At 52.7% G+C, this 27,936-nt stretch overlaps 13 protein-coding genes across 13 annotated transcripts; 6 read left to right on the top strand and 7 right to left on the bottom strand.

The window, feature by feature from the left end:
• Positions 1-93: 93 nt before the first annotated feature.
• Z517_04342 (uncharacterized protein) lies at positions 94-2,985 on the bottom strand (the record flags this gene model as incomplete). Its single annotated transcript, XM_013429671.1, has 4 exons — positions 94-2,165; positions 2,214-2,506; positions 2,554-2,729; positions 2,965-2,985. 4 exons carry the CDS (start codon positions 2,983-2,985, stop codon positions 94-96), a joined length of 2,562 nt encoding a protein of 853 aa, XP_013285125.1.
• A 539-nt stretch (positions 2,986-3,524) lies between these two features.
• Z517_04341 (uncharacterized protein) lies at positions 3,525-5,409 on the bottom strand (the record flags this gene model as incomplete). Its single annotated transcript, XM_013429670.1, has 4 exons — positions 3,525-4,694; positions 4,748-4,960; positions 5,025-5,135; positions 5,194-5,409. 4 exons carry the CDS (start codon positions 5,407-5,409, stop codon positions 3,525-3,527), a joined length of 1,710 nt encoding a protein of 569 aa, XP_013285124.1.
• Positions 5,410-5,918: 509 nt separating this feature from the next.
• Z517_04340 (uncharacterized protein) lies at positions 5,919-7,739 on the top strand (the record flags this gene model as incomplete). The annotated part of the gene is made up of 1 exon (XM_013429669.1): positions 5,919-7,739. One exon carries the CDS (start codon positions 5,919-5,921, stop codon positions 7,737-7,739), a length of 1,821 nt encoding a protein of 606 aa, XP_013285123.1.
• A 123-nt stretch (positions 7,740-7,862) lies between these two features.
• Z517_04339 (uncharacterized protein) lies at positions 7,863-9,670 on the bottom strand (the record flags this gene model as incomplete). The annotated part of the gene is made up of 2 exons (XM_013429668.1): positions 7,863-8,991; positions 9,054-9,670. The coding sequence occupies 2 exons, from the start codon at positions 9,668-9,670 to the stop codon at positions 7,863-7,865; spliced, it is 1,746 nt and encodes a 581-aa protein (XP_013285122.1).
• An 842-nt stretch (positions 9,671-10,512) lies between these two features.
• Positions 10,513-11,377, top strand: Z517_04338 (uncharacterized protein; the record flags this gene model as incomplete). The annotated part of the gene is made up of 2 exons (XM_013429667.1): positions 10,513-10,561; positions 10,626-11,377. The coding sequence occupies 2 exons, from the start codon at positions 10,513-10,515 to the stop codon at positions 11,375-11,377; spliced, it is 801 nt and encodes a 266-aa protein (XP_013285121.1).
• Positions 11,378-11,473: 96 nt separating this feature from the next.
• Z517_04337 (uncharacterized protein) lies at positions 11,474-12,740 on the bottom strand (the record flags this gene model as incomplete). The annotated part of the gene is made up of 3 exons (XM_013429666.1): positions 11,474-11,779; positions 11,863-12,096; positions 12,234-12,740. The coding sequence occupies 3 exons, from the start codon at positions 12,738-12,740 to the stop codon at positions 11,474-11,476; spliced, it is 1,047 nt and encodes a 348-aa protein (XP_013285120.1).
• A 540-nt stretch (positions 12,741-13,280) lies between these two features.
• Positions 13,281-14,074, bottom strand: Z517_04336 (uncharacterized protein; the record flags this gene model as incomplete). The annotated part of the gene is made up of 2 exons (XM_013429665.1): positions 13,281-13,370; positions 13,430-14,074. The coding sequence occupies 2 exons, from the start codon at positions 14,072-14,074 to the stop codon at positions 13,281-13,283; spliced, it is 735 nt and encodes a 244-aa protein (XP_013285119.1).
• Positions 14,075-15,284: 1,210 nt separating this feature from the next.
• Positions 15,285-16,210, top strand: Z517_04335 (uncharacterized protein; the record flags this gene model as incomplete). Its single annotated transcript, XM_013429664.1, has 2 exons — positions 15,285-15,706; positions 15,781-16,210. 2 exons carry the CDS (start codon positions 15,285-15,287, stop codon positions 16,208-16,210), a joined length of 852 nt encoding a protein of 283 aa, XP_013285118.1.
• Positions 16,211-17,183: 973 nt separating this feature from the next.
• On the top strand, positions 17,184-19,298 carry Z517_04334 (uncharacterized protein; the record flags this gene model as incomplete). The annotated part of the gene is made up of 3 exons (XM_013429663.1): positions 17,184-18,543; positions 18,592-19,119; positions 19,168-19,298. 3 exons carry the CDS (start codon positions 17,184-17,186, stop codon positions 19,296-19,298), a joined length of 2,019 nt encoding a protein of 672 aa, XP_013285117.1.
• Positions 19,299-19,667: 369 nt separating this feature from the next.
• On the bottom strand, positions 19,668-20,744 carry Z517_04333 (uncharacterized protein; the record flags this gene model as incomplete). Its single annotated transcript, XM_013429662.1, has 1 exon — positions 19,668-20,744. One exon carries the CDS (start codon positions 20,742-20,744, stop codon positions 19,668-19,670), a length of 1,077 nt encoding a protein of 358 aa, XP_013285116.1.
• A 1,723-nt stretch (positions 20,745-22,467) lies between these two features.
• Positions 22,468-24,161, top strand: Z517_04332 (uncharacterized protein; the record flags this gene model as incomplete). Its single annotated transcript, XM_013429661.1, has 4 exons — positions 22,468-23,391; positions 23,465-23,517; positions 23,582-23,632; positions 23,729-24,161. 4 exons carry the CDS (start codon positions 22,468-22,470, stop codon positions 24,159-24,161), a joined length of 1,461 nt encoding a protein of 486 aa, XP_013285115.1.
• A 486-nt stretch (positions 24,162-24,647) lies between these two features.
• Z517_04331 (uncharacterized protein) lies at positions 24,648-25,886 on the bottom strand (the record flags this gene model as incomplete). Its single annotated transcript, XM_013429660.1, has 1 exon — positions 24,648-25,886. The coding sequence occupies one exon, from the start codon at positions 25,884-25,886 to the stop codon at positions 24,648-24,650; it is 1,239 nt and encodes a 412-aa protein (XP_013285114.1).
• Positions 25,887-26,753: 867 nt separating this feature from the next.
• Positions 26,754-27,862, top strand: Z517_04330 (uncharacterized protein; the record flags this gene model as incomplete). Its single annotated transcript, XM_013429659.1, has 2 exons — positions 26,754-26,816; positions 26,894-27,862. 2 exons carry the CDS (start codon positions 26,754-26,756, stop codon positions 27,860-27,862), a joined length of 1,032 nt encoding a protein of 343 aa, XP_013285113.1.
• Between the last annotated feature and the right edge of the window lie 74 nt (positions 27,863-27,936).

The raw sequence follows: 27,936 nt of genomic DNA, 5'->3' as shown, positions 1-27,936 counted from the left end.
TGATGTGTAATTTGTACGGACCGCCAGGAGATCGTGTAGGCGACAGTTTTCGATGATTGGGCGCCTCCACTGACCGTAACTCAGGTATAATGATCAATATCGAGTCGCTTGCTTGAAAATCGGCACTGTCGTAAAATCATCCTGGTTCCACAAGATCTCATTCGATGGGCCGAGTTCAGCACCTTCATCCGTGCTAGGCAATCCTGCCTTCTCATTCGCATCCACTTCGCGTTTTGACAGCCCCTTCCTGTCTTTCGGTAGCCAGATTTTGGGAGTTTTCGATGTCAACGCTGGAGGTAGATACGCATTCTTGAGTTGTTCCTCGCTATAGGAATTCACCTCTTCTGATTCACCCTCGGGATCCTGAAGCCACGGTCGAAGGGAGTCTTGCGAAGCGAAAATCCGAGGCTCGAGCAGACTGGCCAAAGGATCGAGCAAGACCGCCGGAACCTTTCTCGAACCAAGCTTGTAGCCCGATGATTGATCGGCCTGAGCGGTGTGATTGCGCTCAGTGCTGAGTCCGAGAAGAGGCCGCTCCTCATCCTCTTCCGACAACACATCTACCGGCATGTACTTTTCCAACGGTGAAAGGTACTGATTGACTGTCAGGTGATACAAAGCGGTGACGACGAGCAATACCGTCAGAAGAGTCGACGGGCCAGCCACCTTCTTGATGCCAAACAAACCAATCAAGCACAATTCTGCCAGGTAGACCCCTGTCATGAGGTGCTGAAGACTCCTCGTATAGCTCTCTCCCCGCGTCTCCGTTTTGACCTGAATCACGTAAAGGAGGTTGTAGCGATAGCTCAAATAGAAGAGGAACAAGCCAATTGCCGCAAATCCCAAGACCAGCGGTGCAATGCACGAATAGGCGATGGCAATGACCGCTAAATTCGTGAACTTTGGATAGACGTTGAACCAGCTGATTCCCTTCATCTGCGCATAAGTGTTGAATTTCTGTCTCGGAGTTTTGTTCATGCCGTAGTAAAAGAACAAGAAGGAGAAAAGATCAGTGTAATTCAAAATATTCTTCGACGCAGTGCCGAGGCCTTGAATGATGAAGTAGGTCAAATAGAAGTTCGATGCCTTGGGGAGGTTCTTCGCTAACAAAGTCGGAACCGTCGTGGGCTGATTTGCTACCTTGGTAGCCAATGCAGCAGCCCCTGATGAAAAGGTCGTGATGAGGAAGACTTGAATCACTTGGAAAGCAAAGTACCATGTTTGTGCCCACTCGACTGCTGATTTGCTTGTCGGTTGACCGGATAGTCTCGCCACATATTGAAAAAGGTACGGTACATAGGACACCACAGAGCTGAGTAGTAGGGGTGGCACCAGTCCTGTGAGGAGTCCAAGGATGGGATCCGGGAGATTATTGATGAACCGTAGAAAGTGAAACTTGTCCGTCAGGTAGTTTATGTTGGAGATTGTGCCAATGATACCGACTGGTATAGACCAGAAGATGATTGTTGCAACAGCAAGTGCTATAGCAATATAAGAGTACGTGATTCGGACCGACGGATCGAGATTGAGGTTTTGCCACAGGACCTCTTTCGGCTGGATACCAATGTACTTTGGCTGTAACGTAAGAGGTGATGGATGTCGCACTTGCTGAAACGCTTGATGCGCGCTAACCTGATCCTTGAACTCGACGAATATCGCTCCAGTCCTTTTACCGGGGGCGTTGGAGTCAGCCTGTCGAACTTGATCAACGTCAGAAACAAGACCGGTGATGTCTTCTCTCAGACGGGAGATGCTGTCGATCTTTTCTCCTAGAAGATATTTCGACTTATGCTTGGGTCTGTGCGCCTCGTTCGCTGGCTTTGGTTGCTGACTGGAGCTCGCGTCGCCACTGTCTCGAGCTTCATCCTTACTGCGATTAGCATTCTTCAATAGTTGTAGTTCGGACTCTTCCAATTGGTCAATCTTTTTGTCCCTTTTTTGAACCAACTTTTCCAAGTCGCTCTGATTTGAGACAACCCAAGATCTCACAGCATTCTCACCAAAGTAGCGACGAAGATTTTCCTCCCGAAGTCCCGCGGGAGGTACGCTCAAGTATAATACCACGCGAGAAGAAAGCCGGCTTGCATTCACGGGAATTGTCTGGTAAGCTTGACGAAGGCCTATGACAAAGAGTCTCTCCCTGGTGACGAGTAGCAAAATGAATCCTGAAGTCAAGCGTTAGGTAGGCCAAGGAGGGAAGAAAGACACCTTACCAAAGAAGACCCAAGCCACCGCGGCATGTGCATAGAGCCGCTTGCCGTCGGCGACATTGCTGAACGAGATCCGATCCAGTTGCGTCGCATCTCCTCCTCCCGTGGCATTGACAGCAAAGAGGATCGGCCAGGTCAAGAAGCAGCCCACCACGCAGATGAGAACAATTAGGCGGAGGAATCGGAGGAATAGATACGCCTCCAATGAGGAATGGCGCAAAATAAACTTGTCGTCGAGAGCCCGGAAGTCATGCCACCAGGAGACGGATGTATGACTAGATGAAGGTGTGCGGTCTCTAGACCTTGTTAGCAATTACCACTCGGCTCTATTTGAGGGACTTACCGGTGGTCAATGGTTCGGAAATACGTTCTGGGTGCGTAAATGTTTCGATACCTCGAGCGAATAGCCGCAAATGCCAACAAGAAAACGGCAGCTGTTATGGCCGTGGGGATAAGTGCAGCACCGATGGCAGCAAATGAGGATGAGTGTTGACTGCGATGCCCGCCAGACCCTGGTGTCTTTAAAGTGTGTTAGCTATGTGAGCTTTGCAAGGCATGATTGTTCGCTGAAGCCAGCGTGTTGGCGCCGTGTCCGAGTATAGAACTGAAGCTCGAACCAGAGCTTTGGTCCTGCTTCCGAGTCTCACTCTGAAGACGTAGGCTGTAAGATATGTGTGGCATTTGTCGGTTCGATATGGACATAATAACATTCTCAACAAGATGCATATGGCTGGTCTCAATAAACACGACTTACTTTCTCCTTCAAGACGTCCATGGTTGCTCCTCGGAGGACTCCCTCCAAGCGAAACGTATGAGTCTTATTGGATGCTACACATCTGGAGCGCACACATCTGTGAGCACAAGGGAGCAGCTTGAAGGCCAAGGTAGTGAGGCCTAATGTCAACTTTGTGTCCAGTGAAGAGGTGGATGAAGTAATGCAGGAAACGATGGCGCAGGCTGAAGTTTCACCATCACAATCTGACGTCATGGCATCTGCCTCTGCCACCAACAATTTCATCCTCAATCCCAACCAACAAGCCATGGCCAACGCAGCGAGAGGCTACTGGTGGCTACACACCCCTATTTGCTGGCATCGGCATCCATATTAGGAGGTAGACTGCTGGTATACTCGATTTTATTGTACAAGGGATACGTAAAGAGAGATAGAACTGCAGAAACAAACAGAACGGATGTATTATGTATACAAGAATATTGGTTCCTTGTAGTTCGTTGGGCGTTGCTCGTTGTATCCTACTCGATAATCTTCATCATGGCATCACGACATTACTATCGTAAAAATATCAAGATTTGCTTTTATTCCTTTTGCCCACTGAAACTCCGCCGCCAGGCAGACATTCGGCTGGAGCTCTCCCCTGAAGGTGACCCAAGATCTTCGTCCTCGGCGACAGTCGAGCCTGGCACAGTGCTTCCTATTGAAGTTGTCCTAGTGGGAGTGACTGGTTCACCGCCGGAAAACAGGCGCTCGCTGACCCGTCGACCGAGACCACTTCCTTTTGCGTCGGAATTGAAGGGAGGCCGCTGAGCTGCGGGTTGAGCTGGCACCTGGTAATCCCTCCTAGGGCCATCCACGGGCGCAATATCCTCAGCCATCGCGTCTTCATAGCTGGGTGGAGCATCGTCCGGAATATCTGATTGTTCATGCAGATTGTAAGAGCCCACTGGAGCCGGGTACGAGTTGATCTCGGACAACGGAGTTGTCGGTGTCTCTAATGGAGTGGTTGGTTGTGAAGACGTCCCATTGATCTCTGACGGCCTTGGGGGCGCCAGGTGTAAAGGAGAAGGTTGGGGACGGGGATTGTTGGCCATAGCCTGCAGCAGCTTCGGAGGAGGCGCGATGCCCGAGTACACCAAGACTGGCAGACGCAAAGGAAGAACCATAAGTTCTGGTCGTATGCCACTCGCCATGGCATGTGCCAAACCCACGGTGACCTCTAGTTCATACCGTCGAGAGATGTTGCAGGTATCGAATGTAGGGCATACAGTATTGGGGAGAGGAAGGTCCTCCCATAACCGAGAGGGGAGTTTCCACTCTTTGCGGCTTTTCTCGGTAGGGTTTCCAAGGGGCATGTTCATGTTCGCCTGTGACATCAATGGCCACTTTGTGATTTCAGTCCTCTCCAGATCAAGGGCTCTGACTTGTGTGTACCCTGTCAACTCAATTTGTAGCATCTTCAAATACGCGGTCGCCGAACTGTCATTGAGCTTCTCAACCAAGATGCGCAACGGCAGTGGTTCATTGCATGTGATGATGGCAGGACTTGGAAGACGGGCGTCAACCTGAAAAGCGGGAGGCTCCTCCTCAGCGGATGTGGGGGTCGAAGATTTCCTGCTGAAAAGGCCAGCCACCTTTTTCTGCGACTCAGCTGGGTATCTCTGGAACTGTCTCTTCCGCCTTGCAAAGGTCTCTTCATGACGATTGGGAGGTCGAGGAGGCTCGATAGGTAGAAAGTTGATATCGGCAATCTTTGTCATGCATTAGAAGTGTCTTAGGACGAGCCATATTGTGGATAGCATACTGCTCTGATGTTCTCTTGAAAGAACTTGGGCCGGACGACTGTCGCCTTCACATAGTATCTTATTTCTGCCTCACCAGGAAAGCCACTCAGTGAGGGCGGCAATGTCTTCTTTACATGTCTCGTGGTGTCCGGTGCAAATTGGACATTCACATGACCGAGTTTGATATCTTTAAGGGGACTCGGATTCTTCTGGCAGTCGTTGTTGAATGGGAACTGTCCAGACCAGTTAGCCGCAGTCACCGTCAAACTCCCAGGTCAGTTGCTGGAGAGATCTAACCTTGAACCTAAACGGGTAGTGGTATTGACCGGCGAGGAGGGTGTACGCCGCGCTGCTACTTCTTTCTGGAAACTCGGGTGTTGGAAAAACGGTTATGACTTTATACAAAAGCTGGAGCCTGATGTGTGAGCAAAAGCTGCTGTGGATGGGAAAGATTCTTCTCACCAACCTTGTGCAACTCTAGCTCCGATCTCTTCTTATCCGTACGCTCGCTGTTGGGGAATTTGGGTACGGCAAGCCGAGTTCGGCTCTCGCCCTCGAGCTTGACCGTGACTGCTGAGATAGTGGCATCGTTGGGTAGGATGAGGATAACAATGCCCGAGACGAAGTCGAGATTTGTGTAGCACCTGTGGTCGGGTTGATCAAACTGAATACGGACCGACATCGATCCGGCGCAGATCAGGCATCAGGACACTGAGGGATCAAAGGAGGAATGAGTGTGTGACCATGTCGTGTTGCTGGAGAAGGCGGAGATGCGAAACGCCTTGCGAGGCTGAGCAGCCAAGAGGCCGGCGAGGGACCAGCGGATGTGGAGGCGCGATGGAGGAATCACTACTCGGTAATACCTCGTATTTGGGATATGCACGGAAGAGGGTTTTTGTGAGCCGGGCGCCTGTCCAATCAGGTCGGCTAATTCCTGAAGAACGGAAGAATCTCGGAGAAACGTGATTCTCCAGTGCCGGAGGACGCATTTCCCCTCTTTGCGCTCTCAGAGCTGACATGTGCCCTCATCTTTTCATGTCAAACCTTGGGTGTCTTGGTATCTTTGCTGATGACGATTGCTTATCTACTTATCAAACCAGGAGATTCGAACAAGGCTTTCAATGTAACTGAACCACTACCCTTCTGGTCCACGATTACCATGCACCCCGGCCACGCCATGTGCCATCTCGGATGAAACCAGCTCACACAGCGCGCAAAGCAACCAGGGCTCGAGAAGCCGTCAAGCACACCAAGACATTCTCAGGTTGCTGGACATGCCGTGATAGACATGTGAAATGTGACGAAGCAAGACCCCATTGTGCGCGATGTATCAAGGGTGGATTCCAATGTCAAGGATACGGCATCAAGCTCGTCTGGGTCGACCCGAACAGTCAAGAGCGCGAGCAGAACATCCGGCGCGTCATCGGCACGCCCGCCGTCTATGATGATGGGTCGAATTTCATGCGAGTCGATGTCAATGAGGCTTTGGAGGTCATAGAAGGTCTCTTGCCCGGAGAGGGATACGTGTCGTCAGGCCCATTCTCAGTCTTTTCGCTACAAACAACCGAGGCAGAACAGCTTGAACCATCTTTTGATCCAGACTTACAGACACTTCCAACTTACGAAAGACGAGATTCGGTCTTGCCAACAGATCTCTCGGAAGAGGATGTTGATGACCCGGAAGACGAATTGATAGAAACCATCATCTCTCCCTCCACAACCAATCTTCAAGGCTCAGCGTACACTCCGGACACGCCCACACAATGGCCTTCGAGTCCTGCTTTACCGCTTGCAATACGCCACCTCGACCTTCTACCGCGCCCGGCTGAACAACGAGATCTCATCCACCACTGGACAAACTTCGTCTGCTGGCACCTCGTCCCCGTCGACCGGCCGGACAACCCATTTCGCAGCGTCTTCACGCCCATGGCTCTCGCGGGCCTATCGTCGCCATCAAACCAATCGAACGGACAGATTGCACTTTTCCACGCGCTATGTGCCACCTCGGCCTTCAGCCGTGGGCAGCTTCTCCATGGGGATAGCAGAAACCTTACCTTGGCGATGAAGCATTACAATCTGGCAATCATGCACCTGCGCCATAGCCTCGTGAACCTCAAGGACAACGACGAAAATCTCGGCCAGGTCCACCTACACCGGGGCTCCATTCTCGCGACCATCACCATGTTCTCTGCAATGGACATGATCACTGGCCGCGCGGGCGAATGGCGCACACATCTTCAAGGTGGCGCCTCGTGGCTGTCCACCATAGAAAACAGCGAGTGGAATCGCGACAAATCTTCCTCCATGGTCTACCAAGGATATCTCGCCATTGCGGCGCTGTGTAATATCAATCTCCCGTCCACCATCGACGTCGAATCCGAAAGTTTCCTGGGCGACGAGCGGAACTACGTGCTCGATCGATTCTTCGGGCTCACCCGTCCGATCCTGAAACACATCGTCGTGATGAACAGCCTGACCAATCGCATTTCGACCACAGCTTCGGAGCCGCCAACGGCCGCGATGCTGGACGATCTGGAAGCCCAACTGTACGCGCAGACGCCGTCGAATTTGGACCTCTCAGGCCTTCCACCCCTCGCTCAATTTCTAACCTTGCACCATGCCTACGTCTTCTACTACGCCTCGCTCATCTACTTCCTCCGCACCGTCCGCCGCCTCTCCCCGCAGGCCGCGTGCATCCAGACTATGGTTTCGAAAGCCGTCACGCATCTCGAAGACATTGAAAGCCTCGGGGGCGACAGCATAGGCTGCACGTTGGTTTGGCCGCCGTTCATCGTGGCGTGTGAGTGCTTGAGCGAGGAGATGCAGGAGAGGATGCTCAGCTGGTATCGGCTGAAGAGGAGGCATGGGTTCATGAACCTGGAGATTTCAAAGGACATTGCGAGAGAGTTGTGGCGGAGACGGCAGTATGCGGATGATCGAGGGAGCGCAGACGTGGATATACAGTGGCAGGATGTTTTGAGGGAGATGAAGATGGACATTGTCCTTGCGTGACATTGTATTAAAGGGCCATTGCCCTTGAATGGACTGGCCGGGATATATATAGAAAGCCATCTATAGTTCGGCTCGTCTGGAAAACAGAGGGTGGCAGGGATCTTGAAATCCCATTGGTTCAAATTACACATATGTAGTATCGGATGACGATGGTTGTCTGAATCGCGAATTAAGCCGCTGAAGCAGCACGTTTATCGACTCCGCGAGGACCCTGTCGACGAAGTCCTGCTCCGCAGGCGTAGTGGCCACCTCACCAAACATGCGTTGATTGATCTCCGACGCTAGAACCACTCGCCCTTCGCGTTCAAAAAAAGCAATAAAGTTCTGCACCGTGTCCGCGTGGATGCTGTCGACATACGGATCCAGGGGCAACGGCGAGTTCGGAAACAAGATTTTGTAGATGCCAAACCATGCATCGGAGCGCATTCGACCTATTTCGCGCCTTTTGATCGCCATCAGTTGATCTTGGGTCATCTTCTCTTCAAAGGGAGAGACGCGCTGCTGACAAGATCTCTCGACAATGTGGGCGTCCAAGACGACTTTCGAGTCGAAAGATGAGAAGCAGGTCGGGCAGTGATGCTCAGGTCGCCGATGGACACGATATAAATGCTGCTTCAAGCGTGGAATGTCTTTGAGAAAACAGCTTGAGCACCCTCGATAATTCTGTTCGTGCTCATTGCGTTCTGAATACCGGGCTGGGTCAAATTTCGAGTACGGGCAAGCCAGGAGTCTCGAGTCTGTGCCAGTTGGCGAGACGTCGGACGTTCTGGGGACTTTTCTGTCTCTTGACTCGTCCTCCTTGTCATTAGGGCGCAGTCTCTTCTGTGGAGATCTCTCAATTGACGGCGACGTTGTGACAGAGCTTGAAGGAGCATTCCTGTTCGCTTGGCTAGACATGCTCGAGCTAGGACTTGTCTGTGAGGAAGTCTCACTACCATCTCGAGGCCCAGCTGTCTGTCCAAGGTAAAGCGTAACGAGCCGTGAAGCAAGCGATGCCAGCCGCGCGGCTGAGGTAGATACATCACTGAAATTCGTCAAAATGACAGAGTTATCGCCGGCCACAAAAGACGCTTCTCCATCCGATTCGAACCATGGCGAATTCGAGGAGTTCGTCCAGGAAAGAGTGAGAGACGAGGGTAGTTGGCTGGGGGTAGGAATGATAGATTGCTGTGAAGAGGCTATTGGCCACAGTCCCTGACTCGAAGGGACTGTGTCTCCATCATTGAGAACCTCTTCAAACCATTCATAAACACTTTCAGTAAAGGGAATTATTAGCTTATCTCCAATAAAACATCTACATCGAGCTTTACTTACGGTGGCTCTAGAAAATGCTCTTCAAGAGTAGGGTTTTCCGTGCTCAAATCCCTCTGGTCTGGCGCGTCTTTCTTGGGCTCAGCATCGAGAGACGGCGGTAATGTTGGATCTGTCTCGACAGGCAATTTATGATCGGGGTGTTTTGACTTTATGTGATTGACATAGTAGGACTTGCGAACATATTCGCGTAAACAGCTTGGGACAGGACAAACATATCTCGGTTTCGTTTTGACATTTTGGGGCTTGGTATTTCTGATGCTCGGCGGAGAAGGCTGAGGTGCGGGGGATGGTACTTGGATTTCCTCCGGTTGTAACTTAATTGGTATCAAGGGTAATACATCCGAGGGTACCGAGGATTGCGAGTTCAGATATCCAGAGCTCGAATATCCAGAGCCCCGATATCCAGAGCTCGAATATCCAGAGTCCCGATATCCAGAGCCCCGATATTCAGAGTCCGGTGAAAGTGCAGTGCGAGTTGTCCCTAGAGGTTCCGATTTGCTGTAGAGGCTTTCGAGTGATGTATTTTCATGGTCGTGCTGGTCTGTCCTCTGGACGATTTGGTCGAGAAAATCAAATGATAATGCTGCGTAATACTGCATGAAGTCGTAGTCGTCCATGGTCCTCAGAACTCACCCAATGTGTCTGATGAAATGTTAACCTCTTGCGAAGGCTGGGCCAAACGTGCTCATAAAGAGAGCATCGATGAGGAGCTCGCAACTGGGCAGGCCTTTAATGATATTCACTGAAACGAAACGCTTGTATCGATTCTGCAGCCTCACACCCCTGCGCAGGCTCATGACTGCACAACACACCGTTGTGCGAACTTACTGCGCCGCCGATCCAAAGGTCTGCATGTGGGCTGTGTCGACAGCCAATCGCGTAGAGATGGAGTTGTTGCCACTGGCTGGAGGGGCCCATTCCAGCCAATACTCAGAGAAGTACCGAGTAGGCATCACTAATGCGAGATGGAGAGTCCCAAGCGAGTGCTCAGGGCTTCAACATGGGTTGTCCAAATGGTGAGAAATGAAGGTTGATTGGATCGAACTCTGCGAAGGGAAGCAAGGGACATGGACAAATCCACAAAGGAAAATCATTTGTCTGACTTGTCACAATGTAATACTGCCTACCCTAGAGAATTTCTGTCAGACAGAAACATATATTCTCCGGGTCGTCTGCTTGATCTTCTCTAAAGTCAGTTGCCATTCAGCATTGATACAATATCATTAACCTGAGGCAAACGGAAAGTCCGAACCCGTTCTCTTTCTCCGTCGCGTTTTTGTTCTATCGAAAAGCCTTTGGCTCCCCATCTGTCGTGCTGAAGAAGGTGCAGCTCGGGGAGCACGAGACATTGCAATAATGATACACGTGGCAGAATCGCCGTCGGGCCAAAGATTCCATACTCTCGTTCTTTGACTACGCTCTCAATAGCCCTCGTTCTTCGCTTTCGTGTTTGCGCAACATGTATCACCTGGTTCGCTCCCTGTACCTCTATGCGACCAGCAAGCCCGGTAAGCCCCGCCAACGACAGCTGCGTCTTATCCACGAGGCTGACCTGACCCCCGCGGTAATTAGAGTACTCCATCATCCTCCTGGGCCTTGACAATGCCGGCAAGACCACCCTGCTCTCACAAATAAAAGCCCTCTACAACACCACTGCAGACCCTGTCGCTGGTCAGACAGGCGATGCCCCTGCCTCAGACACCGCAGGCAACACGGTACCCACTGTGGGCCAAAATGTTGCAACGATCGACCTGCCAGAGATGTACTTGAAGATCTGGGATGTTGGCGGGCAAATGAGCTTGAGGAAGTTATGGACAAGCTATTATAAAAGCGCGCATGCGGTAGTGTTTGTTGTGGACAGTACCGACGTAGGGAACGGAGAGATCGACGACGCACCCAAGACCCCCGGATGGCATGGGCGCAAGAAGAGCTATATTGGCAAGGGTGGTGATGAAGATGAACCACAGACTCCATGGACCCCGATGACCCCCATGACACCAGGATTTTTCGCTTCTGGACATTCTCAAGGTCGATTGGACGAATGTCGGGCTGTTCTAGAAAGTGTACTCGAAAATGACGATACGGCCGGAATTCCCATCTTGATTTTGGCCAACAAACAGGACAGGGAAGATTGCCTCGAAGTTGTCAGGATCAAGGAAGGCTTCGTGAAGAAAGTGTTTGAAGGCGAGAAGGGAGGCATGGTCCGAGACAGCCGTGTTCTGCCAGTGAGTGCGTTGACAGGGACAGGAGTGAAGGAGGCTGTGGAATGGGTTAAAAGCCGAGTCGTATGGAATAAGGAAAGCCGTCCTCCAGTCATGAGGTGAATACTGTCTATGTGACAACGCATGGAATGCACCATCTTTCCGTTACAAGATTCTTTCAGCTATCGGCGACCACACCTACAAGAAGCAGCAAGACTCTCAAGCCCTACCCGCCTCAATCTTGAGTAATGCAGCTGCAGTGTCCCGCACAGTCACTTCCAAGGCTGTCCATTCGAACTTGAACACTTCATCTACATCCCTAGTATCGAGCCTCGGGAGTGTCAGAGACGAACCCTCATCATTATCCTCACCGATCCGATCCGAGATATTCAATGCAGACTCCTTTCGCAGCACATCGGCAATCTGATTGAAGATCATAGGATGGCCCACCACAAACCTCTTATTTGCTGCCCCAGGATTTGTGAGAGCACAAATTTGGATTTTGGCCAGATCGCGGACATCAATCTATGTCCAAGCCTAGGTCAGTGGTGATTTCCTCCAAAGGGACCGATTCAATGGTATTCGTGGGTAAGGAGGAGAGGACTCACACAACCTGGGAACGCGGTCGCTGGCACTTTGCCACTCTCACTGTTCTTGCTGTTCATGATGGCATAAATCAGACCATCGCTGAAATTGATCTTCTCCACCCCGGCCACTTTCTGCAGCATGGGGCCAAAGATCAAGGGGGGCATGAAGTTGGTCACCGTGAAGGCAGGTTTCTCTTCTTCCACAAATTTCCACAGGGCCTGTTCTGCGAGCTTTTTGCCAACGCAGTAGGAGATCTGAAAGAGAGGAAGGCAGCGGTGTCAGCGGTTTTTGCTGGAGACTGGGCTCATTCACGCCTTTATAATGTCCCTTAACCCGGACGAAACTAATTCCCAGTGGAAGACGACAGCAAGGAAAATGAAAGGAAACTCACATAGTTACTATTCGCTTCCACCGCGGCCTCTCTGCCCAGTGGCAACCACTCCCTGTTTCCGAAAACTCTACTCTTAACATCCTCCTGATCGCCGAGGGTGATTGCATTCAAGCTCCCCGTCACACTCACAGCCTTGACGTTCTTCCCGTACAACTTGGCGCTGCGGAGCAAACCCAGATTGCCCAGGACACTGGGCTTCTCGAACGACTCCTCGAAGCTGGTGCTGTCAGGCATATCGACCATAGGCGCCGCAACGTGAACGATGTAATCGATTTCCGGATATTCTTGAAACACCGAGTCAAAGGCCCCGGGGACGGTGAAGTTTGGGACTGCGTGCACGGCGATTTTCGACGCCGGCCACGACGGGTTGTTGGACAGCAGCGACTCGGCGGACGAGGAGGACCGGACTGCGAGAATGACGTTGTGATTCTGCGCAAGCAGTTCATCGAGGACTGTGGCCCCGACGAATCCCGACCCTCCAGTCAACAGCGTGGTATGGGAGTCCATGCTGACGACAACCGAGGCTTTGGGAGTTGAGATGGAACTGAAACCCTCAGAGTTCAGGCAAGGATAGTTATCAAGTATAGAGGAAAGGCGTGAGAGGAAATAGACTGAATAGAATTTGTTTGACTGGAGCTCTCGATACATACTTATACCCCTGGGATACTCCATATATCTGGGCGTGTATTGCCTTCAAGATCTTCCCTGCCACGGCCCGGCCTAGCATTTCTCAGCACGGAACGATCAACTCAGTCATCTTGCGACTGGGGAGGGGGCCCAAGAAAAGAGCCCAGCACCATAGAACCGCTGGCTTCAAGTGGATGTCTGGCTGGCGAGAGAATATACCTTCAGGAGCCAAGAGAAGCAAATGCGATGCAGATGTGCTTTGTCAGCCTTTTCGGGGATTCTCATTGGACCATTTCCGAATTAGGCAGGACGAAGTTGCCATATGAGGCAGAATGAACGCTTCTCCCTTTGCAGAAACATTCTTATTCTGGAGCTCGCAGCGATTCTCAAATATGAGTTGCATCCCACTCCCGGTTTCAGTCATATCCAGCATTCCTGGTTCTTGTCAAAGCCGATTAATTGTAAATCAACGTTCATTTGGTTGAGCATCATCTCCATTGTGAAGAAACACTACAATAAATTGCAAAATTAGTGCGCACAAGGGGAAAATAAACCAACCTTGGACTTACAGTTTCCGGGCATTCATTATCGCTCTCAGCATCCATAGGGTTTGCATGGTTGGCTTCCTCTGTCTCTCTTTTACCGTAGTCGTCCTCCACCTCGCCTGCAGATTTCGGAGCAAACGCCTCGCTCTCAGCATTGTTCCACAGTCGTGAGTCCTCCTCAAGCTGTCGTCGCCACTGAACAACGCCTCCCATCATGTCAACCCTCTGTTTGGCATCAGCGAAAAGCTCCTCTGCAGCATCTTGGGCGATGATCCGCCAACGGGAAACCAGAGACTGCACTTCGGCATTCTGCTTCGATCCCTCGATCTGAAGAGCCTGTTCTACCGTCTGAAGAGACTGACGCAGATGAGTGAGCCTATTGGACAATGTAGTGTACTGCTTCTGGAGATCTCTCAGCGCGGACTCGCCAGGGGACAGTAGGGAAGAGCTTCGCTGGGTCGTGGTGATCCGAGAGTTTGGCCGAATGTCTGGTTTTATGTCTGGGGATAATCGTTGACAATCGGAGAGAAGTGCCGCAGCAGGAACCTGGGTATGGGCTTCTTGAGCAGATGGCTGAGGTTGAGTGTTAGTTGGGCGAAGCGGTGAGCGAAAAGGTTTATTGAGAAATCCACCAGGTTGATGCAACTTTCTTTTTTTCGCCGGATGCATTTCGTTGTCCAGGGGGGTTTACAAAGTAGGCCTTGTCATTCTTGTTCCTAAATTGCCTTCGCTGTTATCCTGACCATGGCAGATTCCCGTAGACGGAAGATGCGGAGATAGGCAGAGAAGGAGTTGCTGTTTGATGACCCAACAGGCAGCAGCTCGGCGACGAGGTGGGAAACATTAGTCGATTCCAGTGGTATCGATGATAGCTAGCCTCAGGCGATAGATACGGCGACCAAGATTTTCAGTGGATTGCACCTTGGAGGTAAGTGACCGAGGAGACCCAGAAAGTGACTGGCGAAGAAGAGGCCTTTACGAGAAGGAGGCAAAAGGCTAAAGGGCCACAGGTCGCAGGAGTGGATTTGACCACAGAAAGTGACAAAGGCCGCGCTACCGTATGCGGTTAGGGCGCTTTGCTCCTGACTAAAAATGCTGGTGGCCAGGCGGGGCGCTGCACGGACGGACGATCAATGATTCTGTCAGACAGCCAGATTCGAAGCGTTTCGACGCCTGACACGCCCAGGCGCCCACGCCGAGAACTTCAAATGACCCCCCTGCGTTGGCCCAATGCGGGTTCTCGCAACACCAAACCGAAAAACCCTGGTCGCTTCATCCTTCTCTCTTCTAAGAGCGTCTTCGCGTGCCGTGAGCAGCAAACCGCCCTGTGCCCTCTCCTGCTCGCCGCCTCCCGTTCTGCCGTCACACGCGCCCTCACGACCCCTTCAGCCCTCTCACTTTTTCTCTGCGCTCCCCAGATCTGATCTGAGCCAACCCAAACCCAAACCCATAACCACGCAAAAATCCCAAGCCATGCCATCCAGAATGATCCGGCCACTTACACACAAAATCACACGCCAGGTCCAGCTCCAGCACCGTCTTTGTCTCATCCCCTTCAACTCCCATGCCCACCTCATCTTCACTTTTTCTACTTCTCATCATCACCCTTTCTATCCATCAACCTGCACACACCCACCATGACCACTCGTCACCAGTCCATTCCACCCTTACCAACACCACACAACTAAGTTGACCACAATAATAATAACCTAGCACCTCAGCTTCACGCACGCAGGCGAATAATCTCTGCCACCATCCTGCTGCCACTAGCACGGGCCTTACTAAAGCCGAACCGTTGAGTGCACACACACCAACCAGCTTGCCTCACACTCGAAAACTCCTACCATTTCCACCTTGACACCCTCGATAATCCCCGTCCATGGCCATGTCTTCCTCCAGTACGGCAGGTCGATCACCGTCAGCCACGGCCAAACCAGACAAAAACAAAAAGCAAGTCAAGATCCTAACACTCAAGTTGTCACCCCAGGTCCTGCGTCGCTTCGAGGAGCCTCCAGCCAAGTCAGAGGAACAGTCGACGGCCTCAGTAGCGTCGTCTCCCCCTGCTACAGTCGAGGAGACATCCACTCTGAAAGTCCCCGAAGTCAATGAAGATGCCTCCGAAGCCGCCTCAACCCCGGCTCCCACATCTGCGGATGCGGCCGATACCTCGAATGGTGATGGCTCGAAGAAGCGCAAAGGAGGTTCGCTGGCAGGCACAAAGAGAAGTCTAGGACAAATGTCTGAGGTGAATGGACTACCAAGACCACGAGGCAAGCCTGGCCCAAAAAAGAAACCCAGACTGTAAGCATACCCAACCTTTGTGCCAAAGTTCCTACACCTTTGTCTTTGATACATTGCTGACTTACTACCTACAGTGAAGATGGCACCATTGATCATGGTGGCGTCAAGGCCTCGACTCCAGCTGGCATCAATATTGGGCACAAGCTGGGCCCAAAAGCTAATCAAGGTGCCATTAACGCCGGCCTTCGTGCTCTCGACCGCTCCGGTAAGCCCTGTCGCAAGTGGAGCAAAAAGCCATTTACTCTCAAGAGTTTTACTGGGGTGGTTTGGGAGCTTGCTTCGTGGCGAGGGCAAGAAAGACCACAAATACTCAACGGTGAAGAGTCAAGCGATACCAACCAGGTCTCACATCAAGGTTCTAGCGACGTCAAACCCAACGAAAGTGACGTCGCCATGGACAGCAACGCTGGCGACCAAGCAGAGCCTATGCTCATGTCAACGCCTGCTGCAAGTTCTCCAGCACCAATGCCACCCCCTTCAGCAGCCATTGCTGCTCAAGGTTGATTGATCGGTCAAAGCACACACTACCACTCACCGTCAAAAGCTAAGTCTTGTCACTTGGCAGCTTCATATGCGGCAAAAATTGTACGCAGGAACTGGGCTGCGTCTTTCTCGCATTCCAAAAAGTTGGGAATATTTTGGATTCCTGCATTGCCATTATACTAGAGCCGGGGTACAGCTCAAGATGGCACCTTTACAACGTGATTTTCCATGCAGCATGGCGTTTTCGGATTCGTCATTATATTTTGGTGCTTGTCATCTGCTTGCAAAACGGAATACTATGAATTACAGGGGACTTGTACTACAACAAACAGGGGATCAACTCGTAGCAACGGTGATTGTAGCATGTCTCGAAGGAATGAAAGGGGTTTCAGGGTCATGTATTTGGGCGTTTCTCTTTCTGTGAGCTGTATGAATAGACAAGAATGAAAATAGTACATGTTCGACACGTCCTCTGCACCGCTGAGCTGCATCTACCAAATGGTATGATAAGCGGGATGGTGTCAGGCATGATGATGCTGGCGTATTGGGGTCTGGTGCTGCTTTGGTGGAAGTGGCCCCCGCAACTTCCTTAACTAGTGAAAACCCCCTACGTTGCTCAATTGCCACCCAACAGCTTGCCCCATAGGACCTGCACCAAGTATTATTGCATCAGTAACCCCCCCGGAACCCATATCAGCACGATAACAACATCCGCAATGCCCTTCCAATCCTTTTCTACAGACCACCAGCTGGTACATACTTTGAACCGCCGTCAAATCTGGGCGTGAACCGAGGAGACGAACATGCCTTGAGTCGAATCTTCTGCGGAATCTCTCACGTCTCACTCCCGGACCAAACGACCTCCAGCATACCCACCCACCGACCAACCGCACCATCTACCGCGTGACCTTTCACCGATTCCCTTCTCTCACTCCCTACGAACGCGGCGGTCGACCATCTCCATACATTATCTCGCCCTTCGCTCTGGACCACGATGACTGACGGTACTGGCTCAGGCAGTAATAGCCGATCGAGTCAGTTTGGCGGTAATGTGCCTCGACGTTTGTCATATGCTTCTGTTGCCTCTGGCGCAACGGCGCAGACACTCCACCACCCGACTCGATCGGGAGCGTTCTCCCATCTTGTGTCTGCGACTCCGAGCAGCTCATACCCCCCTCAGTATCAACCAGAACAGCATTATCAAAGACGACATTCGGAGCAAGACCAGGACAGTCTCGGAGTTAACAACTGGCGGAAGCCCACGCCTCTTCCCTCATATTCACGAAAGTTTGCCAATCTAACGACTTTCGGAATGAACACGATGTCCCCCAATCCCTTCTTCATCCCCTCTTACCTGAGGCATTCTCGATACATGGCAAAGTTGGAAGCGGCCCACAAGGCTAAGGTGAAGAAAGAGCGTGAGCAACCATCGGGAGGGCCTTCCGCGCTCAACTCGTTTCCTACAAATGCTGGAAATACAAGATTGGCACCCTCTCACCGTGGCATGACTTACGACATAATTGAAAGCAATCCGCCCAAAGAAGAGGACGTGTTACCTCCGTTGCCTTCCAGGTGGAGCGAGCAAGACAAATACCCAGGGCTGGATATAATCGATGGGCAAGACCTGAAATACAGTGGTTCAGTAAGCAAGGCCGATATTGAAGCAGCGTCTGTCAGAACGGATCATGCAATGCCACTTGCTTGCGGGATATACTATTTCGAGGTGGAAATTAAACAGAAGAGCAAGGAGACAGCTATCGCTATTGGGTTTTCCACAAATGAAGCGTCGCTTGAGCGTTTACCGGGCTGGGAGACTCAATCCTGGGGATATCACGGGGATGATGGAAAGATGTTTTTCGGGGAGCATTCAGGTCGAAGCTATGGCCCAACCTTTGGCGCAGGCGATGTCATTGGTTGTGGAATCAACTTCAACACCTGTCAGGCTTTCTTCACCAAGAATGGACAGGATCTCGGTATATGTTTTCGGGAACTGAAAAAGGATGCGAAATTATACCCCACGATTGGTATGAAAAAACACTCGGGCGTGTTGTTAGCAGGCAATTTCGGTCAGCGGCCTTTTGTCTTTGACATTGATGATAAGATGATATCTGAAAAGGCGAATTTGTCAAGAGAGATTGCGAAGGCCAAAACCACATCATTACGGCCACAAGCGGACGAGGATACCCTGATTCAGGAGTTGGTGGCACATTTCCTAGCTCACGACGGCTATGTTGAAACGGCGAAGGCGTTTGCGGAGGAGATGCGAAGAGAAAAGCAATCGTTGAACAATGCCCTTCCTTCCAACGTGGCGACACCTGGCGATCGGGACGACACTGACGCGGTACACCGACAACGTGAGTGAGATGCTCTCTATTCACTAACCTTGATGCTGACCAATATAGGGATACGGCGTGCAATCCTGTCCGGGGATATCGACCAAGCTCTAGAGATCACTCACGCACAGTTCCCTACCGTTCTAGTAGAAAACCCAGACATTGTTTTCCGGCTCAAATGCCGGAAATGGATTGAACTCATTGGCAAATCGACCGAACTCGATACCTCCAAACATCCAACTGGGCATGAACGGAAAGCGAGCGGCAGACTGGAGAACATCTCCGGGGTAGATGATGATTTCGCCCAAGACATGGAACTTGACGAGCAGCCCAACGGCGACAGTAGCGCTAATGGCGTGGGCAAGTCGCGGGCTGATGACGGAGCTTTACAGCACGATCAGTTGCTCAACGAGGCGATGTTGTACGGTCAAGAACTGCATAGGGAGTTCCGCGACGAGGATGGGGATTACGCAAAGACACTGCAGGACATTTTCAGTCTGGTGGCATACGACGACCCCAGAGGCAGTGTGAATGGACATCTCTTGGACCCTGCCGGCAGAGTTACAGTCGCGGAGGAGCTCAACTCTGCCATTCTAGGTAAGCCCTTTACGCCGACCTTTATCATCACTTACTGACAGCTGGCAGTGTCGCTCGGACGCTCCCCCTCAGCTGCCCTGGAGACGGCGTGGAAGCAGACAGAGGCTTTGATCGATGTTCTTAGCGAAGATGGAGGCCCAGCTGCATTCGCCAATCTCCAAGCAACGTTCTCGTCTTGACCACCGCTAGCGAAGTCGGTGGTTTACTATCGTCGTATCACCTCATAGGAGGCCTATCTGGTCGTGCAGCATTGCCCGGGGGTTGGGAGGACTCAGCAGAATGGTGCTATGCTCTATGGATCTGTTGTTCATCGGGGACTTTGTTGGCAGCGGACATTCATCTCATGGCAGGCGGCGCTCGCGAGTTGAGGGATTACCGAATAGTTTTGACCGCTTCAGAACGGAGTTACGAGTCCCATAGGGCATGGGCAGGGAACATGGATTATACTCTCCACATGTATTCAATTTGTACCGCGTGATAGACGAAAGTATCGGCAACGCTGAGAAATGGCTGATCCGAGCCAAGTTTTGCAATTTGTCTGTCACCTTTTATGCAACAACAGCATTCGCTGCCGCCGCCGCTACTTGTAGCTCTGCTACTTTGCCCTCGAGCACGCAACCCAATGCTCTCTCCAATGCCACCACAAACGCTACCTGGATCTGCGCGTTGGCCTGCTCCTCGACGAGCTGTTCCTCGTTCAGTTTCCTTTCGTGCAACCCCATGTCTCCGAGCCGTTTGTTCCGGTGAACCTCGTCGACGATCATGGCCCGCAACTGCTCTGCGTCGTCGACGGGGATACCCACCTTTCTGACCGCGTCGAGGGCCTTTGAGTCCGCATACGGCCACACGGCACCGCCCCACCCGTCCACGCACTGGATCCTGCGACAGAAGATTTCGCCGCCCGTGACGGCCAGGCCGGGCACCGTGGACTTGATGTGCTCAATGACCCCGTGCGGCCCGCCATCGTTCGCCTCCTCGGCGAGCTGGAACATGGTCTCGGAGTCGCTGTAGAGCTCTGCGGTGCGGAAGACGTACGACGCAGTCTTCTGGCGGTGTTGCGTCCGCGCTGCTTCGAGGGCGTTCCACACCCCCTGCTCCCCGGCCGAGATGATGGCCTCGGGCGTGTCCAGGCTGAAGGGTTCGTTGAGCAGGGTGCGGATGCTTCTCATGCCCAGAGTGTGGGAGAGGGGCTTGGAGAGCATGTGTGCGCAAAGTAGGTGCTCAAAGGGCGTGAAACTTGCTGGGGACGTCAGAGAATAGGACTTGTACCCCTTGGACGTCCTCCTGGCGTCGTCGAGTTCGTCCGCGGGAAAACAATAGGGCATCGCTGGGCCGGAGAGAAGGAATTTGAGGAGTTGTTTTGGCGAAGCCGCGGTCTCGGTGTTGCGAGGTGGACCTTGTCGTGGCACCTTGGTGTCTGCTTCAGACTGGGAGGAATCAGTTGGCGGATCCTTGCGCTTCTGGCCAGCATGTGCAGAATCTTCGTTTGGCTCCTTGTGCTCTGGCTTCGTATCCTTCTCCCCTTGACCTTCGAGGTCGGCATCAGCGACTGGCTCTGGTTCCTCGAGAGAAGCGTTGTTCTCCTCTTCGGCCTGTTCCTCGGCCTCTTTCTCCTTGTGCGCCATTATGAGATATACAGCGTAATGGGGAAGACAAAGGTTGATTCGAAGGCGACAATGAGCTCCCCGTTGTTTCTGAACCCAGAGGCACATTGAAAATCTAGAGAGCTAACATTTTTCATCCTATATCTTCTCATCTCGCTTTCGTGGGACCCCAATGGGATAGTCATGACGTATAGGAGGGGACCTGGGGAAAGTTTCAATAGCGGGCGACATGAGCGGAAGGCCGATGACCTGTCAGCTCCGAGATGGTTTGAAAGAGCCTCCCCCTCGAGGATTTCCACAGGGTGATACGCATTCTGGTCTTTAAAGTACGTATCCTCGGCGGATGAATTTGTATAGGACGTGTCAGGACGCACAAGCGGCATAACCCCTTCTCTTTGGCTTTCGCTAGACTGCGGTTGAGAGGTGTGGGTGTGTTCAATCGACCGAGGGCCCACTGCGCTTCTCGCACGCCGCCTCCTCGCTACTGAAAGCGATCACGGCTATGTGCCGAGTGTGAGGTACATGGTTGGTTGGTCGGCAGGGGTCGAAGGTTTAGACACGACAATCGGGTTCATACGATTCCTTTTCGCCTGCATTCTAGCCTATCGTGCCAGCGAATGTGAGAAACGAGTACCTATGAATGGATTAATGGAGAGCTTGGTGGCGAGGCGGGAGATGCCTTGAAGTAGTACGATGTTTGGTGAGGTCCTGATGGGCGTGGATATCAAAGAGTGCAGGCCCATTAGAATCCACTTGTGAATGACGAGTACCTACGAGGACATCAGGTAGGTATGAGGTCCAGGCGGCCCTGGCGACCATGATCAAGACTAGGTGCCACTCAGGTGCGTCTAGCTGATGTTGACTGTGGCAGGCGCCCCGGGCCCAAGGGTCCTCAGTCTCACACCAGATCCAATGGGCACCTATGTCACTTTGCTTCAGGAGTACCTCGTCCAAGCACAAGATACCTTTCGCAGTGGTACCCGCGTTTACCTTTGGCGCTGCTAAAGCGTGCTCACACTCAACCCTCCCAGAGGCGAGGAGAAAAGAATTTAAATACCTGGGAGAGCTTTGGTCTCTTTTACGATGTGCCTGGGCTTTAGACGTTCATCTGCACGATTTAACCTTAGGTTCATATCTCGAAACTTTTTCCAGGTCATCATGTTACTGGATACTGGGACACCACCTGAAGAAGAGTGGGAGCATCTTGCGAAGAGGTTGCAAACCCCAGCTGCGGATGGATCCAGCGGGCACCTCAGTTACCTACCTGGATACTTGGCACCCACTTGGTTGGGCAGGTGGTTGGCTCTAGCGTCCCTCCCCCGGACATTCTTAGTCCCGACACCTCTACTGAATTCTGGGGGGAGTCCAAGGGCAACCCTTGCCCCAAACCTTGGCCCCAACGGCCACCCAAGGACCATTTGTGCACATATCTACTGTCCTTATGAAGCACAAGAGCCACTCGCAGCCACCAGCTTGCTCCCCATTGTCCCCCCACGAAAAACCCTCCCCGCCGCCAAGCTCGGGGCCAGATCTCATGAAATTGTCAGTTTCTCTCTTGCCTCGGTGTCCTACATACCTTTCCCCCAAACCCACCTCTACTCCCGATCTTATTTCAACTCATCCTAGTTGTTAGTTTTATTCCAGGGCACAGCAAACATCAGTCGCATTCTGAACCATGGAACCACAAGGAGACGATATGTCTCCCCCTACCCAAACGAGCACTACTACCTCGAGAGCAAGTAGGATGTCCCCTGCACGGCTTGCGAGAAAAAGAAAAGCCGACCGGGAATCGCAAAAAGCCTCCCGCCTGAAACAGAAAAACTATATCGCGCATCTGGAGGCCCTAGTCAAGTCGTTGGATGCTTCCGCAGGCTCTGAGCCCGTCGAGCTGCTCAAACGTCAGGGCGCCGAAAATATCGAGATCAAGAAGGCCCTCACCACCATCTGCCGGATCGCCCAAACGGCCCTGGGCGTCGAAGTGGGGGATGGTCAATATATGGGCACTTCGTCTTCGCCCGAGCCAATGACAGATCAAGCAAACGTCAAAGAGATGAAGCATGATCCCCCGAAAATCAGCGAAATCCAGCCGTTTCAACCGACCAAGATGGATTACGAGACGGAACCTGGCAAATGCGTGGGGGATACAGACGCGACTATCCATCCCATCGTTGAACCCCAAACAGATGGTGCCGGGTTTTCATCAATGTTTACAGGAGAGGACGCAGATCTGGGAGAGTTCATTCACGACGACCTTCTGGACTTTTCGGTCCGGGAGCCGGTCGCTCCCCCGACCTTCGAGGCGTCAGACATTCTCTATGTCAGAGAAACAACGTCCATGAATGAACCGACCCCTAACTCTTGGCCGTTTCCGCCCATCTCGGAATCTTTACTTATACGCTCCCTCCGAACAGGGGCTGGAGGTCGGGATTGGGTAACTACGGTAAACCTGCTGGCTTCACCGGTTTTGTACCCACTTGAACCACCCGAGGATGCGCTCGATGGAGATATTGCAATTACAGCAGTCCTGCGTGGCTGGAACGCTGTCGAGGCACGAGGGCCACTGGATCATGGGTGGAAGGTTCTTCGCGAAGTTGACCAAACCATATTTCCCAGATGTGGTATTGCGGAAAGAATGGCCGTCTTGCGGATGATGAGGCTGATGTGCCAGGTACGATCTTGCAACCCTAGAAAAAACCGTTTTCTCTCTCCACATACATTGCTCACTGACGGACCTACAACAGTACGTGACGACGGCTGAACAGCGACCAGAGCTACCACATTTTATGCTAAGACGGTTCGTGACAGCCTATGCCTTGCCGTCATCGCCCTGCGCTTTACTAATTGCTGCTGTATTATAGCCCGTGTCAAGAACACATCAAGCATCATCCAATGATTGATTATCTCGTCTGGTAAGGGTTTATGTCTCCCCCTATCAGTCACATCAACTCGGTGCTTGCCGAGGTGGATGGGCAAAAACGACTTGTTCTCACTGACAAGTGCAAAAGGCCCGGAGTCCGCGAAAGATTGATCTTCTCACCACACAAGTTCGCTGCCAACGCAGACCGATACGCTGAGCTTTTCAGCTCCAACTTTCGCTTTCTGTGGCCGTTCGAGCCCGAGGACATCTACTACCGGGACCCAGACACCGGCCTATATGCATTCTCGGAGCAGTTTATCGGGCGCACAGAGGATCTCGCCTGCTGGACGATGCACAATGACTATTTCGTCGCCTTGCCAGAGCTACGCGGCGATATACCCGAGTTCCCGCAAACTTCTATTTACACCCTGCAACCTTCGGTGTCACAACAGGCCGTGGCTGTTCAGCGAAAGACTTTGACGAGGTCGGGAGACAGCCAAGAGTCTTCACAGAGTGAGAAGTGTTCGGTCAACATGGACTTTTCTCATACCATGTGGGGGAGAATGCCACAAGTGTCTTGAAGGGAATGGCATGTCGGAGACGAGGAGTAGAATACGAATATACGATACCCACTATGATTCTCGAAAGTCTCTCATGTTTTAACATCATCGTTTGTTTATCGGTGGCCAATAGCATGGCGTTATCAAGGTCTAGTCCTTGTTTAACTTGTGCCTATGTCACGCCCCAGGCCCTATGTTCAGCTACATGGTTTATATGGTCGTCCTCGAATCCACCACTATCCACCTTTACGACCCTGGTTCTCCTTAAGTCCTTCAGGGAAAGTCCTGCACTTGAGTGATCTGAGCGTGGCTCCTTGTCAATCACTTCCGTATCCTCTCCACTACCCGGTAAGCCAGGATTTCAAGGCTCTTTCGCCTTCTCCTTGACATGTTCTGGGACCTTCCGGCTACCAGACCGACCGACTTGGCCAATGCTTGTCTCTAGCTAAGCAGGTCGCCACAACCGCCTGGAAGGTCCCAATTTTATGCCCCCCCCCCCCCCCCAGTTTAGTTGAAGCGGAAAGGACAGCCAATGATCGCGGCACCTCCTTCGGCGCCGTACGACCTCATCGCCTCTGCCTCTTTCAGGACGGCATCCCGCGACATGTTCTCGAACTTGGCAGGGCCCAGCTCCTCGGGCAGGTAGCCTTCGCTCTTGAATTTCGGGCCGGGGATGTATTGAGAGCCACCAGACAGCAGTGCCGAGAGTTTGTGCCACACGGTGTCCTTGACGTACCAGGGCTCGATGCTCTGCTGTTTCACCGGGTGGAGACGGCCGGATTTCTTGTCCGCTTTGGCCAGAGGATCAATCGGTCGCAGGCGCGGGAGGAACAAGTTGCGCACCACGAAGGCGCGGAGCCGGAAGAATCGGTAGACAAAGACCTCGATGGTGCGCGAGGCGGCGGGGTATCCCAACGCGTTGCGCGTCCTCTCCTCCAGCAGGGCCATCATGACTTTGCGGAAGAAGCCGCGCAGCGGGGGCGAGACGTGCTTGAGGAAAAAGTCGACCGAGACGTCGGCGCATTTGCGGTTGTTGTCCGAGTAGACCATGGCCGTCTGCTCGTATTCCTCGGTCCACTCGGCCAGCTTCTCGATGGTCGGCGGGATGTCCTTGATGCCCATGCGGTTGCCCACTTCCTTCCAGTAGACGAACATGGCGACCTGTTCCAGGTACGTCAGCTTGCGCCACTCGTACGTGTTGACCCAGCGGATGCCCTCCATGATGTTGACTCCGAGAGTGTGCAGCATCTCGGGCTGCGTGATCTTGTCCCCGTACTGCCGGTGTATCCAGTTCATCTTGGCGAGGGCTCGTGACCCGCGCTCGCTGTCCATGGACCCGACGACAAACTCGGTCGTGATGAGCGCCGTGTCGTTGATGCGTCGCCCCACGTTGGGGCAGGCGCTCAGTTGACGCGTCTTTGCGAGCAGCTCGGTGCCCGAGGCGATGGCGAATGTCTTGAGGAGTGAGAATTGTCCGCTGAATGCAAATATAAAGGGGCAGTCGTAGAGCATGGACAGGTGCATGATCTTGTGTGCCGCCTTGTAGTCCATGGCATAGGGGTCCTTGAGGAGATGGGCATACTCGCGTTCCAGCTTGCGCAGCGCGCGGAAGCGCAAGGCTCGGACGAGAATCAGATATCCGAGGACGCCGATGGCTATGGTCCACGCGTATGGGAAGTCGTGGAGGGCTGCTACCTTGGGGAGGCGCAGGGACAGGAAGTCCACGGAGTCTGCTTGGACTCCCATAGTGATAGTGACCGGGGTGTTCAAATCGAGGGGGGGTTGGTTTCAAACGAGGTGTGATCACCCACCACGAAGCGTAGAAAATATGTTAGGTTTTATGAAGACGACGCTTTTGGCAAAAGGCTTCGTGTTCGTGAAGCCTCAAACCCTCCTTTGTATGTATACATTATGTACCCATACTCGTGGCTAGACATGTTGTCACGGACAGAGTCTCCTTGACACGCCGGTACTGAGCATTCCCGGAGCCGATGGGGCCCGTTTCCTGTCAATACAATGCACTCGAGACCATCGAACATGTTGAAATACGAGATCCAGACTGCATAGGACCAAGTCAAGCAGTCGACGTCAAGCTTGTGTACCGCCAAGCAACGACCATGTCAGAGAGACGGAGTCAACCAAGCCCCACCAGGATCCAGAAGTGGGTGTAATCAAGGCTTATGCTATTGGTTGTTTCTTTAGTTATATGTGGGTACCATCACTAGTGCGGACCCCTATCCGGAAGAAGGTGCATTGGGTACTCGGACTTGTGTTCTCCAGTCTCAACCTGGGGTCTCACATCGAAGGACTCGGTACACGTCTTGAACGTCGGGCTTGCGTAGATACACTTCCCGGTCCCACTGCAACTGCTAACACCCCGTCCGTGGCCTTTGTCAAGGTCATTTTGGAGCAAAAGGCTCTTGTAAAGTCATATGAACTTGGGGCAACACTCACCCTGTCCATGTCGAAGTGCACCGCACAATTTGGTATCCATAGGTTTGTGAAAATGAGCAAGACATACGATCTAACAAAGATCCCAATGACCTCTCACAAATTTCATCTACAAACAGCTTCCTCGATCTGACCGTGCCATCGCCACGCTGCCTAGCCACAATGCCATATGACACGAGGGAGGAGATTCTGGCCCTCGGGGTCCTTGACCCTGAGCTGAAAGCTGTATGTTATCCACGACTCCGATCTTTTGCTGGAGTCTGGTGTTTGTAAAACTCGTTGCTGACAGGAAATGGAACCAGCTGCTCGAAACCAATCCTCCTCCTCCCATGACATTCACCACCATGCAGGCTCTCCGAGAAGACGTCAAAACACGTACTCTACAGGCGATTGACGCGCTGGGCTCACCGCCGCCTTCCGTCAAGCAATCCGACATCAGCTACAGAACTGCGGATGGGACTGAGCTGCGCGCCCGACTCTACCAGCCCGCTTCGCCGTCGGATGACGGCAGCCCGTTGATTGTAATGTTTCACGGGGGTGGTTTCTGTCTGGGCATCCCCGAGGCCGAAGAAAAGGCGTGTCGAGAGTTTGTACAGGCGTTCAACGCTGTATGTGTGTCGCCTGCCTACCGGCTTGCACCTGAATTTCCTTTTCCCCAAGGGCCCAAGGATGCGTGGGACGCGCTGAAATGGGCCGCGGAAAGCGCCTCGTCCTGGGGCGCCGATCCGGCCAAGGGCTTCATTGTCGGAGGATCGTCTGCTGGCGGTAACCTGGCCTGTGTCGTGACGCACTTGGCCCGCGATGAAGGCCTGAGTCCACCTCTGACGGGACACTACCTGTGCATCGCAGGATTGGTTCCCCCGTCACGCATGCCGGATAAGTACAAGAAGTGGGCGTACAGCTACGAGCAAAACAAGTCAGATCCGATCAATGGGCAGGCCGTGATCGATATCTTCAACGCGGCGTACAAGCCCGATCTAGACGATGGCATCTACAACGGCCCTCTGATCCACCCCCGGGGCCACGCAGGTTTGCCACCGGCGTTTTTGCAGGTCAACGGGTCAGATACCTTACGTGACGACTCGTTGATATACGAACGGATACTGCGGGAAGAGCATGGTATCAAGACGAAGCTGGTCGTCTACCCGGGTCTCCCTCACGCCCACTGGGCTTTCTTCCCTTCTCTGAAAGCCAGTGCACAGTTTTGGGCGGACCAGTTAGAAGGGATGGGATGGCTATTGGGGAAGACCCCTGCCCCGGCCGAGATCTGATGTAGCTGTTCCACAGAAGTGGCAATAAACTTTGTAGTGTACCTCCTCGTACCGAGAGTCCCCCATGCCGAGAC

The sequence above is a fragment of the Fonsecaea pedrosoi genome (assembly GCF_000835455.1).
Source record: "Fonsecaea pedrosoi CBS 271.37 unplaced genomic scaffold supercont1.3, whole genome shotgun sequence".
Classification (NCBI taxonomy): domain Eukaryota; kingdom Fungi; phylum Ascomycota; class Eurotiomycetes; order Chaetothyriales; family Herpotrichiellaceae; genus Fonsecaea; species Fonsecaea pedrosoi.
The sequence above is the reverse complement of the archived record's forward strand: the minus strand, read 5'-3'. Positions and strand labels throughout refer to the sequence as shown.